This window comes from Dermacentor albipictus, chromosome 7, assembly GCF_038994185.2.
Source record: "Dermacentor albipictus isolate Rhodes 1998 colony chromosome 7, USDA_Dalb.pri_finalv2, whole genome shotgun sequence".
In the NCBI taxonomy this organism is placed as follows: Eukaryota; Metazoa; Arthropoda; class Arachnida; order Ixodida; family Ixodidae; genus Dermacentor; species Dermacentor albipictus.
Window position 1 is genome coordinate 113795823 of NC_091827.1, and position 14804 is coordinate 113810626.

A 14804-nucleotide genomic window follows, 5' to 3' on the forward strand; every position below is an offset into this window, starting at 1 on the left:
AGCCGCCTGCATGTTGGTATGTGCCGTAGTTGTCATGGTATGACAAGAGTGTATCACGAACATAGATGATCGTTCATGATATGAATGTCATGACATGCGTGTCATGTAGGTCATGAAACAGCTGCCTACGTCTTGGTATGTAATAATTGGCATAGTATTACAAGACTGTAGCGACGAATGTAAACGATAGGTCATGACACATGCGTGTCATGGAGGTCATGAAAGAGCGGCCTACATCTTGGTGCTGTCATGGTCGTTTCGTTAACTTGCTACTCATCGTAATTGGCATTGTATGACAATAAGGTATGACGGACATAAATGATTGGTCTTGACATGCATGTCATGACATTGGTGTCAGGTAGGCCGTGAAACAATCGCCTACGTGTTGTTGCTCTCGTGGTCCTTGCATTAACTTGTTAGGCTCGCCGCACACTCCTTCGCATAACATCGATTCCTACTGGGAGTGGGATGTGCCGGCTTTTAAAGCGAAGCTTTCTTTGCCTCTTCCATCATCTTTCCCACTGCTGCTGCTACTGTGGGCTGCTGCGGCTGCTGCTATGTGGCATGCCGCTAACGCCGGCCCCGTCAAGACGTGGTCGAGACGTGGCCATGTTACAAAAACATAAAAGGCACACGCTGTCTGTGTTCTGTTTCATGACAGTTTTTTCTTGAGCAGTCATACTCGAAATCCGAGGAATAACTTTCTAAAGAATGTAAGACAAAGTGTGTGCCACGTAGAGGGCCTGCATGGTTGTAGTTCAGAATGATTATTCACCAAGCGACCCCCACGGCGTCGACACCGGATTTTCTGCGACATGGGGCCAATAACGCTGTCGCGTCAGTACATGGCCGGAGATCGTGTCAATATTTCCGCCACGTTGCATCTGCACAATGGCCTTTCGACGCCTAACTAGCCGTGACCACTCGCAAATGCTGTGCAGGAGCTACCGCGCTTGTCTCCGAGCTCGCCCGCAATGGCAACAACAGTAGAGGGAGGAGGTGGGGAGAATTTAGCGAGGAACGAGAGAGAGAGAGAGGAGACAGTTTTGTGAGCGACAACGCTACAACTCAGAATGGCGCCGAAGTGTGCACTTAGTGCCGACGAGACGAAAGCTCGCAAAAAGTGTCGAGCGGAGCAAAAACAACAAGCACAATCGAAGCAGGCAAGGTAACATTTCACATCCAGTCAAGTCTGTCGTATGCCGTCAATATATTACTGCCAAATAACGTCAGTCAACGGAAACAGCAGACAAAGCATCGCTTACATCGATTCCCACAATGCGTGGAACCTGCATATTTTTTTTCTACCGTAGATACATATCAACGATCTCGCTCTCAGTCCTTTTTAAAAACATAGATTACAGAAAGAAATGCCATGGGACAGTTACGAGTGTGTAACACGATGTTTAGGTGTTAGCTGTAGAGGGGGAGGGGGAAAACTAAGTGTTGCCGATCCCAAGCTCACCGAATGTATTGAGGTATTTAGGTTCCCGCTTCTTCGAATATATTTGAGTGCAAAGGATATAATATAGCGCTCTCATTTAAAATACTGCGCTCCTCTCCTATGCTCCGGCGGTTATCTGTTTCTAAGTATGTAGTGGCGCAGTCGAAGGTGCTATAACGATGACTGCATGAAGATAATTATGATGTTGAGTTTATGACGACGACGTTAGGGCGGCGACTAATGACAATGACTGTATGACGACATTGGCCTGGCGCTGACACCATCACGACGGCGGTATAACGCTAGTCGGATGATGAGGCTGAAATAACGATCATGGAATGACCTCGACGGCATAACGGCGACGGTATGACATCCTTACATGACAATGGCTGCTTGACAACGATGCACTAATGATGATGACATGACAACGTAGATTGAATCGCGATCAAGGAGAATGTAGACTGCACTCTCCGTGATCGACTTACCATTGCGCATGGCGCGAACCACGTAAAACTTAGCGACGAGTTTCAGAAAGCTAATATTTAAAACAAGTATTGAACTAACTAGCAGAGCTATCGGTCTTATCACAGAAAGAAAGCTTTAGTTTAACCGACTCCCACAGTTTGCAACATCCACGCACTTTTTGGTTATTACGTGGGAAATTCTCGCAATGCAGGTGCTCTCCTAGGCACGTGCACTGTTAATTTTTCTTTAGAAATCTATAAATGGAATCTTCGACAAAACAGTGTCGTTACCGTTACCTTCGAAGCTGTTGATAGAACAAATAAAAATGAATATTTTTGCCCTGTGCATTAGGAAACAAGTCATTGAATTTTCCAGAGTTCTGTGCTCGCGATTCTCAGTTCTCCCAGCTCTGTTCATGCAGATGACCGTTTACGAAAGATGCGCAAGAGAAACAGAAGCATACGCCAAGGAAGCCGGCTGAGTGAGCGACTGCGACGTCGTCTCTGAAACTTATTTCATGCTGTCTGCCGCGCACCCACGCCAATGATAGGCCACATAGCTCAGGCACGGCTGGTCCGGATCGCGCGTCTTGCGTTCGAAACGCAGGGCGCGCGCTGCATAACGGCAGCTCATGGCTCAGGCTGTGCGAGACGCTCCCGGCGCTAGCTACTAGGCGTTCCTTAAGTTTTCAGTCGGAAGCTATGTTTGCTTCAAAGAAGACAGGTGTGCCAGAGCGAAAGGTTACTTGTACGTGACGATGGATAAATATTTCACGGACCGTCACAACCAGCGCTGGACATCGGACAAGGAGGCACGACTGATCGGCCTCTACGAGGAGAACCGGCTGTTGTGGGATAGCCGCCACCCCGACTACCGCGACAAGGACAAACGCGAACGTGCCATGAGCGCCATTGCCGAAGGGTTGCAGGACGAATTCGACGGTGAGGTTGAACTTCTGTATCATGCTTTCTCCGTTTGTTGCATCCCTGTCGCACCCAATATGCTTTAATTTGGCACCTCACACCTGTGACTCATGCAACTGTACTAAAAACAAGCAACCGCGTTTAGTCCTTTTGTGATTGTTATGACATTACACACGACGTTCTTTAGAGTGTGATACACCAACCAGATAACAGCGTTTTCCGAGGTAAAGATCCTTGGAAATGACCACACGCGTCACAGGCATACAAACTGATGTGATCATTGCTACCGTTAACGGAATCGACTCGCCTCAGTTACCCATTTTAGCCGTGATGGACACCTGCAAATCGCACTGCTAGCGAACACTTGTGTCTGACTTCCCTCCCTTTCTTTTCTTTCTTTTGATTACATCACCCAATTTCCCCGTCGTAGTGTAGGAAACCGGACCCGCGTTCGTTCGACCTACCTGCCTTTCCTTCATTTTTACAGCGAAGCTGTATAGACCGTTTTTTTCGTAGGCGCCGCCATATTGTGAACGCACTGGCGCCTCCTATGAGCAGCGCCATACTGGCTTGGGTGAAAGCGGTCTTTTGCATGGCAGGTATACGCTCGGTGGCAGGTTCTGGCGTTTGTTTTCGCGGTCGTGCGGTCTGTTTAGTATGACGTGCGTCTTCTACGTGGTAAACGGTTCTGTGAGACGTGCTGAAGTGGTTTAAGGCGTCATGGCCGAAATTCCTACAGGCGTTGAGGTGGACGGAACACGCAGCGCGATGTGTGCGCGCATATTCGAGTCTACAATCAGCCTTGGAGATGAATTGTGAATTTCTGAATGTTCCAGTCACTAATGTGATCTTATTGCAGTATTATCCTCTATTTCTAAGCTGCGGTTTAGGAGCCATGAAACATACGCGACGATCGTAACAGCGTGAGCATGGGTACCATTCTGCTACGATAGGAGCTGTTATGTTATACTCTGACAAGCGTTCAAACTGTTCGATGCAGGTTAGATTGCGTGACTACTTGGTTCGATGGGTGAGGTTTCCGCCCCTGAATAAAATAGTTTTGGCAAGTGATAGCAGCATACCTTACAGTCTGAATTACGCTTGTCCAGCAAAGAGACTGTTTACCAACTGCGTGAGCATCCTAAGCAGGGGTAGGTGCTGGATTACATATATATTTGTTCTATATACCGCATAGTCCAAGCATACCGTATCAGCGGTTATATATTTATAACCGTTGTGCGGCGTGAATATCCGAGGCACTATTGCGGCGTTAGGCCGCTTTCTCTTTCTTTTTCGAGAAAGAGGAAGATAACCGAATTTCTTTTTCGGTCGTGTTCGTTCCATTCTCTACGACGCACTCACACGCATTACGGAAATTTTGTCCTCATAAATAGGCATCACAGTCTTTTTATGCAATCCCTCATATATCAGGCCAAAAACGCAATGCCGAAGCGCACAGCTTAGATACGTACCATGCTGGTTCACCAACCGCAGTGATCGCTGTGTTGAGCAGCGCCATCGGCCTCATGCAGGAAGGCTAGCGTAGACATATGGTAATTTGAAGCCTACTAGACTTTAAATGCGCGAGAACGATGCCGGTGCATCACAAATATTTGATTGCGCCGGCCGCTTAGATGTTTCGTGGTTGCCTTAGGTTGGCCGTGCACGAGCATGCGCTCTTATGCTTTATGTTTTCCTCCCTACGCCAAGCGATCAGATATTGAGCAGATTTACCATCTCGTGCTGTTAATACAGAGACACCGGTTTTCTTTGTTGAATTAAAACCGATATAAGCAAAATAGTTCACAACACATACACACACTGCGACTGATAATGTGCGTACACCGCGGCTGATAAAACGCGTCACATTTTTGTGCCCCCAAAAGATATTTCCGCCTACTGTATCTACCAATGCACCGAAAGGCTTCTCTGACGACCTTATATGAACGGACACGGCGTAAATTTCACAAAGTACCATCTAAAACATCTCAAAATCGTTCCGCAGCACGCGACAGCAATACTTTCAAGCAGCGCCGCGCCGGATCGCCCAAGCCAGAGAGGAGGAAAGGCTCTCCTCGCGCCCTATCCTCCTCACCCATTGAAACGGTCTATACTTCTGTCAGGCATCGCACCAGGCACGTACCCAGGATTTCCTTTCGGGGGAGGGGGGGCAGGCAACCTAAGGTAACCTTTCTATGTCGATGGGGGAGGGGGGTAGCTTTACTAGCACAAATGTTAATAACGCCCGCCATTCGCCCTAAAGACGCCTAAACCCACAAAAGAGAAATAAAATAAGGTGTAACTCACAGGTACGCCTGTGAGTTACACGTCTCCTTTACTACGCAAACATGGATCCACATCAAACGCACCCGCACAGGAAAGAAGCGTAGGAAGAACATTGCCAAGAACAATTAAAAAAGCGAAACTGTAAATATTTCTGTGGTAGCATACAACCTAAAAGAAACAGCAGTTGACAACCAAGGCACATGGTCCACGCGGGGTAGTGTTACTCCACCAGCCGAACACATAAGCAAACAAAATCGTCCTCTTGCGGTCTTTTCAAAATGGCGTCGTACTTGATACTTCCAGAACGTCTGTCGTTCTTGAAGCGTCTTTTCATCGACGACAGCAATGAGGTGTTCAACAGACATGGATAAAGTGTGTAGAGTCTGAGCATTTCACTCTTCAAAAGTCTACCTTCCATGGTTCCTTAGTGGCTATGATGTTGGGCTGCAAAGCATGAGGTCACGGGATTGAATCCCAGCCGCAGCGGCCGCAATCACGGGATTGAATCCCAGCCTGCGGCCGCTGCGGCCGCTGCGGCCGCAGCGGCCGCAGGCTCCAGGTGGTCCGGAGTCCCCCACTACGGCATGCCTCATGGGTTCGGCACGTGAAACTCCGTAATTAATTATATTATTCTTCAAAAGTCTGTGGTACAGTTCATTTCAGTGCTGAACCCGTTTTACTCATGAAACTTCAGTACCAACTGATGTGCAACATGACAATATACTGCATAGTTGCAGCTAAGCAAGCATTTTTTTTTTCAGTTCAATAACGAATTAGGCATTCGCCACTCGAAAATAATACGGGAGGGAAAAGCATAAATTTACAGGCTAATTATTTTATTTTTGCGGTTACCGCCTGATCTGGGTAACAGGAGAAGTTTGTAGTACGAATTATTTGCAACCTCGCGTAGTAACAGTGGGTGGCAGTTATGAGGGCTTGTGCGGGGCTTAGCTGTATACTTGAGTTGTATCCGAATATATTTTGTAATTAGCTGGGGAAGAATTATACAGGAATATACAACTGCGGAACAATCACTCGTATTGTTTTTTGGGAAGTTGCGTAACGTTGTGTGGCGGCCAGCCCCGTATGACCGTGTAGAGCGCAGGACGCTGCGGTTATAGACGTACTGCGCCCACCGCGGAAGGTTAGAAAAACACCTATGCACAAGCATAGCAGAGAAGAGGCTACGTCAGGTGGCTCGACTGGCAACTTTAGAAGTGCCATTGAAAACGCACAGAATTGTTCTCCACTTCAGGCGTTTCTCTACTTCGTTCTCAAATAGAAAGATGTTGATCCATAATTATTTTCACAAACAACGGTTAAATTTGTTAATTTTCGCTTTTCCTTCCCGTTTGGCTCTTGCCTTGGCTTTCTCTCTTAATAGATCGCGTCATTTCTCAACTCCTTGTCACTCTTGTTTCCAATTGCCAAGTTGCACGAAAAGTCCTGCGGAATTCGAGAAAAACCAGATTAGGTTTTTCTCGAATGGGTGACAGTCATATCACTTATGGGTTGAAGATTTATTGCAGGGTTTGATGATGGACGCTGTTTCGCATTATTATATTTTTCACCTTATCTAGCCCATATCACGGTTATATGGTTCCGAGAATCTGCCACCATCGCGGCCAGCCATCGCTCGACGAAATAAAGAAGAAAAAGGACAAGTTGAACGCAACTGGCGTTTTGTCCGGCTGCAACTCGTTTCTGGCGCATGCAGACGAGCTAACTATGAACCGAATCCCTTTCTTGGTCCTTGAATCAGTCTAAACAAAGAAGGTTGAGTTGAACTAATGAAGCAACAGCAATGCGCGTGTCGGTTGAATAGGTGGTGACTACTGAACGCATCTCGAATTATTCGCGCGGGCACCTATTCTATAAGAAAACAGGTCTTCACACCCCAGGAGATGCCGATAACTACCGCCATCCAAAAGGAGTGAAAAGACAGCAAAATGTTGACCGCCAAATAGCTATGAAGTATGAACATTCATTTGGCGGCGCTTTAGGAATGTGTGTGAGGAGTGGTGTCGTGGGCGGGGAAGGGGGGGGAGAGGTATGCCGCTTAATTTCGGGGGGGGGCGCCCCCCCCCCCCCCCAGGTACGTGCCGGCCCCGCACACTCTCAAGTTCCAGCAATTGCCACAAGGGCCGAAAGATAAACCGCGGTGTGTTCCAGCATGAAGCGCGCAAATGGATCTACTGTAATTTCATGGCATACTTAATTTGTAGATTTTCTGCTGGGGGCACTAGACGAGGCTAAATATTTCATCTATAAATGTGCGTATTGTTACGGAAGCATAAAAGAAGAGAAAGGGAGAAGAAGATTGCGAGACGCTGGCGGCTGCGTGTTGTTGCTGGTCAGCCATCTTAACCACACTGACTCTGCTTTTATATTGGGAGCATTATATTACCCCTTCATCTTCTTCATCTGTATATATTCATCATCACAACCAGCGTCATCATCTTCAGCGCGCGACCTGTGAAATAAAGCGGTTGAGGCTTAAAAGCTGTCTCGCAAGTGGTGGAGGCTGCTTTCGATCCCTTGGTCCTCTATGCCTTCGAGTTTCCCTGGAGCTTCGTTCAGGTCACCGCTTGCTCCGCCTCTCCACCAGGATTCCCCAAGAAAATCCTCTAGGAGCTTCCGGCGTCATCGTCTCTGCCCCACAGGCCGTTCCTTCTTGGACCGTCAGCACGCGGCAGCGCGATCCCACCATGTTCGCTGGCCTTCACAGTGACAATTTTGATGGCAGGCTGGACAGTTATGACCACGTGAATGAGTCTAACTGGTGCGATGATATGCACAAGCTTTGCAACGTCGCATTCTACTTCCCTGACGTTGCCAGGACTTGGTTTCTCAACCATGAGAGGACCTTGCCTGACTGGGCGGCATTCAAACACCAGCTTCGGTAGATTTTTGGCGTACCCAACGTCCACTCTGAGGTCGTCAAGAAAAAGCTTGATGGATGCACGGAACTTCCCTGGGAAGCATACACCTCTTATATCGAGGACGTCCTCGCCCTTTGTCGCCGTGCTGACGCCACCACGATGGAATCTGATCGTGTTCGTCATATCCTAAAGGTCATTGCCCACGTCGAGTTCAACGCACTGGCGATCAAGAATTCAAATATCGTTAACGATGTGATTGTGACTTGCCAACACCTGGACGCACTGCAGGCCATCCGTTTACAACCTGTCGCCGGTAACGCGCCTCCTTCGTCGGATACGGACCTGCGTATGCTGATTCGGACTCTCATACGCGAAGAGCTCCAAGCATGTGGCCTGCTCAGCCCTCCCGTTCTCCAGCCTCAGCCTTCGGTTCCTGGCCTGCGCGATATGATCAAAGAGGAGCTGTCCTCCATGACCTGCGCTGCGAGCTGTGGCCCTCCTTCGCCATCCACCTCGTATGCTGAGGTTTCGGCTATGCAACCAGCGTTCGTTCAGACAGAGCCTCCTGCTTCTGCTCCTGGTCCCAACCATCTGGCGACGCTACCACCCCGTCCGCCTGCCACAGCATATTACACTACCCGGCCTACGCCCCGCCCCATTTGTTATTATTGTGGTATTCGCGGGCAGATATCGCGTTTTTGCCGAAGACGACAACAGGACAAACGCCGTGGCTACGATATTTATGAGAGAGACCTGTTGCTTCCTCCGAGTCCTTTCCAGCGCCGGCTCTCCCCACGCTCACTTTCTGCACCTCCTGAAGCGCCTCGCAATTACCGTCCAGGGCGCCGCCGCTCGCCCTCCCCTCTCCGACGTTCGACATCACCCCTGAAACCGGGCACCCGCACTCCTGACTACCGATCGCAAAACTAGATGGTGCAGTTTTTGAAGGGAAAGCTGCATGGCTTGCACAGACTACAATTCCTCCAGCGTAACCGGCCAATACTTTACTCGTGTCTGCAGAAGGTGTACCAGTCCTAGCATTGATTGATACGGGAGCCGCTATTTGTATTATTCACGCTGGCTTGTGCTCTCGCCTGCGCAAAATTACTACGCCTTACAGTGAAGCTCTTCGTGGTGCAAATAATGTTGTTATTCGGCCATCGGGGCAATGAACTGTTAGAGTTTCGATCGACGGGATACGCCACCATATCCAGTTCGCAATGTTGACTTCCTGTGCTCACATGCTTATACTAGGGTGGGACTTTCTTCTGCGTCTGCTGTCATCTCCTGCCGTCAACGCCTCGTTAACTTGACAGAGACCGACAATTCCGACGACGTGCACGAACCGCGCCTTCGCTTACGAACTGCTGACGATTGTATGGTGCCCCCTGGCAGCGAACAACTTGTAGTTAACTCTGACATCACCGATGGTGACGTTTTAGTTGTAGCGTCAGCCCGTTGCTTATCCCAAGGGATCGCTCTGGCACCCAACCTTGTTCGCTTCACCAACGGCACGGCCACTTTGGCTGCACTCAACACAACGACTGAGCCAGTCCTGCTTTCTAAAGGCGCCGTTATCATGTGCCTCTTGGACACTCAGCCTGTCTCTGTGCTTACCTCGACTACTACTGTTTCACAACCACCCACAGCTAGAGATCCGTTCCCTACTTTTTTTTCTGGCAAGTACCATCAGCTCCGATCTAACGCCGCAGCAGACAGGGGAGTTACGGGCGTTGTTATCCAAGCATAAAGACTTCTTCGACGTCCATTCTCCTCTTCTGGGACAGACTTCTGCGACGGCTCATCGCATACACACAGATGGAACTTCTATCATGCGCCGGCGTCCATATCGCGTTTCTTCGGCTGAACGCCAGATCATCGATACCAACATTGCCGACATGCTGAAACGTAGCATAATCCACCCATCCTCAAGCCCTTAGTCGTTACCTGTTGTTTGGGTGCGTAAGAAAGACGGCTCAGTGCGATTTTGCGTAGACTACCGTGCCTCGAATAAGATAACCCGCAAAGATATATATCCACTGCCCCAAATCGATGATGCGTTAGATTCATTACAAGGCGCAGAGCATTTCTCCAGCGTTGATCTACGCTCCGGATACTGGCAAATCCCCATGCACGAAGCAAACAAGGAGAAAACCGCCTTTGCCACACCCGATGGACTTTACGAATTTAACGTAATGCCTTTTGGCCTGTGTAATGCTCCCGTCACATTTGAGTGGATGATTAACACCGTACTACGGGACCTAAAGTGGAAGACTTGCTTATGTTACCTTGACGACATCATCATATTTTCGTTGACCTTCCATCAGCACTTGCATCACCTCGACGACCTTTTTGTATTCAACTGACCTTCAGCTCAATACAAAAACGTGTCACTTCGCCAGCAAAACTATTAAAGTACTCCGACACCTTGTCAGCAAGGAGGGCCTTCGAACCGACCCCGACAAGATTACCGCTGTCCTCCGCTTCCCCAGGCCTCAACGCGCCAAAACTTGCGTAGCTTCCTTGGCCTAGCTTGTATTTCCGGCGCTCCATACGTATCTTTGCCAACATTGCGGCGCCGCTCCATCAACTCCTTCCTTCTGGAGCTCCCTACGTATGGTCGGACGAATGCCAAACTGTTTTAGACGACCTCAAGCGTGCCCTCACATACGAACCTGTGCTTTGTTATTTCAACAACACCGCACCCACTCTTCTACATACTGACGCCAGCGGACACGGTATCGGCGCTGTTCTTCTGCAACGTCAGCGAAATTCTGAAGAACGTGTGGTTGCATACGCAAGTCGCACGCTAACAGCTGCAGAGAAAAGTTATACTATTACCGAGCAAGAGTGTCTCGCCGTTGTTTGGTCCGTCCTAAAATTTCGGCCTTATCTGCATGGCCGCCACTTTACGGTCGTTACTGATCACCACGCCCTGTGCTGGTGACGACGCTAAAGAATTTAACGGGACCTCTCTGTCATTGGATACTTCGTTTACAAGAATACGACTTTGACGTCACATACAAGTCTGTAAAGAAACACCAGGATGCCGATGCTCTCTCTCGTTGTCCCCTACCACGGTCCTCAAACGCTGCTGGCTTACCACCTCCCGTGAGGAAACCGCAGGGCGCGTCGCCTGCATTCCCTTTGTTCGCAGCTCTCGACCGGCTCCCTTCCAGCCGTTCTCATACATTTGCCACTAGCCAACGTAATGACACCTACTGCCACTCCTTTATGGAACGTATTCGCGGATCATCTCGCACACCTAATGCTCGGGTCCGTCGGAAGTTCAAGAATTTCAAGATCGAAAATTTGATATTATACCGGTATGTGTTTCATCCCGAAGGACATCATTGGGTTCCTGTCGTTCCCCGATCACTTTGAACCCAGATACTAGAGACCTTTCCGACGATCCCACTGCCGGTCGCATTGGTTTCCATAAAACCTATGAGCGAATTCGCAGCCGCTTCTCTTGGCCTGGACTTGCAGCCACCGTAGCGAAATACGTGGCTTCCTGTTCGCTCTGCCAACACCGCAAACAGCTGACCTCACCTCCGGCTTGACTGCTCCAACCTGCCCCGGATCCTGAAGCTCCTTTTGCAGTCGTTGGTCTTGAGCTCTGTGGACCGCTACGCTTAACCACTGGCGGTAAACGATGGATTGTCACAGCTCTAGACCACTTGACACGGTACGCTGAAACATCCGCACTATCTTCGGGATCTGCAGCGGAGGTAGCAGCCTTTTTCTTGGAAGCCATCTTTTTATGGCACGGAGCCTCACGTGTTCTTTTGAGTGACCGCGGCAGGACCTTTCTCTCTAAACATTTCGACGATGTTCTCCGTGCGTCCAATACCATCCATAAAACGACTTCCAGCTACCACGCTCATACTAATGGTCTCACAGAGCACTTTCATCGCACGCTGTCTGGCATGTTAATATGCATCAACTCTGAGCAGACTAATTGCGATGTCATTCTGCCATTCGTCACTTTCGCATACAACATGGGCATCCAACGCACTACGGGGGGCTGGCCCTTTTTTCTTGTCTATGGCCTCCAACCAATCTCTATCCTCGACGTTTCTTTCTTCGGTGTCCCCGTGCCTTCGTCCACCTCAGTGTGTGAGCAGCTCATTTCGTTCATTGCCCGGTGTCGCCAATGTGCACGCCTCAACACCGACGCCAGTCAGCAAGACCGCAAAATTCGCTGTGATGCATCTCACCATGTCATTTCCTGCCACCCTGGAGACGAAGTGTTACGGTAAACACCAGTTCGCGCGCCTGGATTGTGCGAGAAATTTCAGTCCCGTTTTCTCGGGCCCCACATTGTTCGGGAACAGACTTCGCCAGTTAACTATCGTGCCATTCCAGTTGTTCCGCCTTTGGATGGCTGCTACTGTGCCACAGAGGTTGTGCATGATTCGCGTTTACAGCCTTTCATGCGGCGTTTCCCGCCATAACCAGCGGCCAGGTTGGCCGCTTCCACGCGCGGAGGAAATTGTGTGAGCAATATAGTACCCCTTAATCTTGAGCACGTATTACTAGAATGCCCCGCGTACCGCGACGAGAGACAATTTTTTGAGCACCAAATGGACATGATTTGCCCCGAACCGTTAACGTTACCGACCATCTTAGGTCCAATGCCCGGCCCTTCGAAACAGCGACGGGTTTTGGATTTATTGTTCCAATACCTGACAGAAATTGGTCAAATAGGAAAGCTTTAAGAATTGCATCCTTCCTATACAAAAGCCTAAATTTACCCGCCGTGTCACCTGTAAAAATTAGTATCAGGTCCAGTCGGACATTTCATATTTATTTTTATCCTTTTTTTTTCTGCCACTCTTATCTGGAATCTTTTAATCCCATTCCCCATCCCTATACAGAGTAGCATGCCAGCGGTTATATACGCGCCGGCAAAATTCTCTGTTTTTCTAATAAAGAGCCCTCTCTCTCTCTCTCTTCTTCATCTGTATATATTCATCATCATGACCAGCGTCGTCGTCTTCATCGCACTACCTGTGAAATAAAACCGTTGAGACTCAACAGCTGTCTCACAATATGTATTGTAAATACAGTCTGTCTATGCACCCAACATTCCCGTAACATATTGGTGGAGGTGCGGGGTAGCACGGCTCGAAATGGATCTCCGCAGTGGACGTCGCATCACCGTCCCCACCATGAATGACGGTGAGCACGTGGGATCAACGTCCTCGCTGCCTCCAACGTCACCGTCACATGCTACGTCGCTGTTCCCTTCGGTTGTGGTTGTGCAACCCAAGGATCCCGAAACTTTCTGCGGAACCGATGGCCCCGACGTTGAAGAGTGGGAGGCTATGTAGGAACTCGTGAATGGAATCAAAGGATGGGACCATACACTTATGCTAGCGAACATGTTGTTCTGCCTAAGAGGCACGACAGTGTTGTGGTACCAAAACCACGAAGAGAAGCTAACCAGCTGGGACCAATGCAAAGAGAAATTGTTGTTTCGCAAGCAAGCCAGCCATAAAATTGCTTCAAAGTAGGAACAGGCCTCTCGTGCCCTATCCCCCACAGAGTCCTATGCTTCATATATCCAGGACGTGCTCGCGCTTTGTAGTAAAGCCGATCACGACATTACAGAAACTGAGAAGGTAGGGCATGTGCTCAAGGGAATCGCTGACGACGCCTTTAATCTGCTCATGAGCAAAAGCTGCTCTACCATTGATGCTATCATCAAAGAGTGTCGACAATTCGAGCAGACCAAAATCCGACGCGTCCTGCACCCATTCACCAGACTTCCCAATACTGCCGCAACATCGACGTGGGAAGATCATCCTGTACAGCAGCATGCGTCGCCATCAAAAGACGTCGTGCGAACCGTTCGACGTGAACTGGATGCGATGGCACCCGCAGCTTTCTGTTTGCGTGGCCCTGATGCTATCCCTCTTTCAGCTCCCCTCGTACAAGCCATCGTTCGCTAGGAACTTGAAAACATTGGTCTACATTCTGTCTGTGCTTTCGCCAACCCCAGAGCCAACGAACGCCCTTCTACTTTTTTCGCTCCACCTCGAAGCTTCTCTCCGCGTTATCGCAACCCATCTGAGTGGAGAACTGCGGACGACCAGCCGATATGTTTCACCTGTCGCCGCATCGGTTATGCCACCTGATACTGTCGAAATTCGTGGCCTTGAACACCTCGCACGCCGACCAACCTGAGCCATATTAATGGAAACGCCCGCAATGTTTTGCCCACCGCCGAGTCTAACAGCGCCGACAACTCTGCTTGGAACACGTGGTACAATCGCTCACTCTCGCCGCGCGGACACCAGTCTCGTTCACCGCAAACGCGTCGCCTTTCGTACCCGTGGGCTTTCGGCCCCCCCTTTCGGAAAATTAAGAAATGCAGCCCTCGGAGGTGGTGCTGCATTGCCTGCTACTAGCAGCAAATATTCGGTCTGTGCCCACAAATAGAAGTGCAATTGATGTTAAAATAGACGGCGTACCTATCCAAGCACTCGTTGACACTGGAACCTACGTGTTAAGTGATGAGTGCTAGCCTGCGAAGATGTTTAAACGTCCTGACGCCAGCAGCTGCACAAGTGCTTCATGTGGCCGAAGGCGGCGTGCTGGTTGTTCTTGGAATGTGTACTGCGCGTTTAGTATAGGCGGCCACCCTACTTCTGTTCACATTGCTGTGATCGACAACTGCTATGACGACGTTATCCTTGAATTGGACTTTTTATTCAATAATTCTGCTCTCATCGACTGTGCAAGCGGCGTTCTTCATTTGAAAGTGCGGCAACTCGCCGATGCTTCGAGAAGCCGCCC

At 49.5% G+C, this 14804-nt stretch overlaps 1 protein-coding gene across 3 annotated transcripts in view; it reads left to right on the forward strand.

Annotated features, from left to right (window-relative positions):
• Nucleotides 1-2618: 2618 nt before the first annotated feature.
• Nucleotides 2619-14804, forward strand: part of LOC135907303 (uncharacterized) — a 113383-nt gene continuing 101197 nt past the window's right edge. For all 3 annotated transcript variants that reach the window (XR_010565962.1, XM_065438991.1, XM_065438992.1), the window contains exon 1: nt 2619-2850. Coding sequence is in view for 2 of the 3 variants with exons in the window: in XM_065438991.1 (XP_065295063.1) it covers nt 2667-2850 (184 nt within the window). In the remaining variant the exon portion in view is untranslated. The remainder of the gene's footprint in view (nt 2851-14804) is intronic.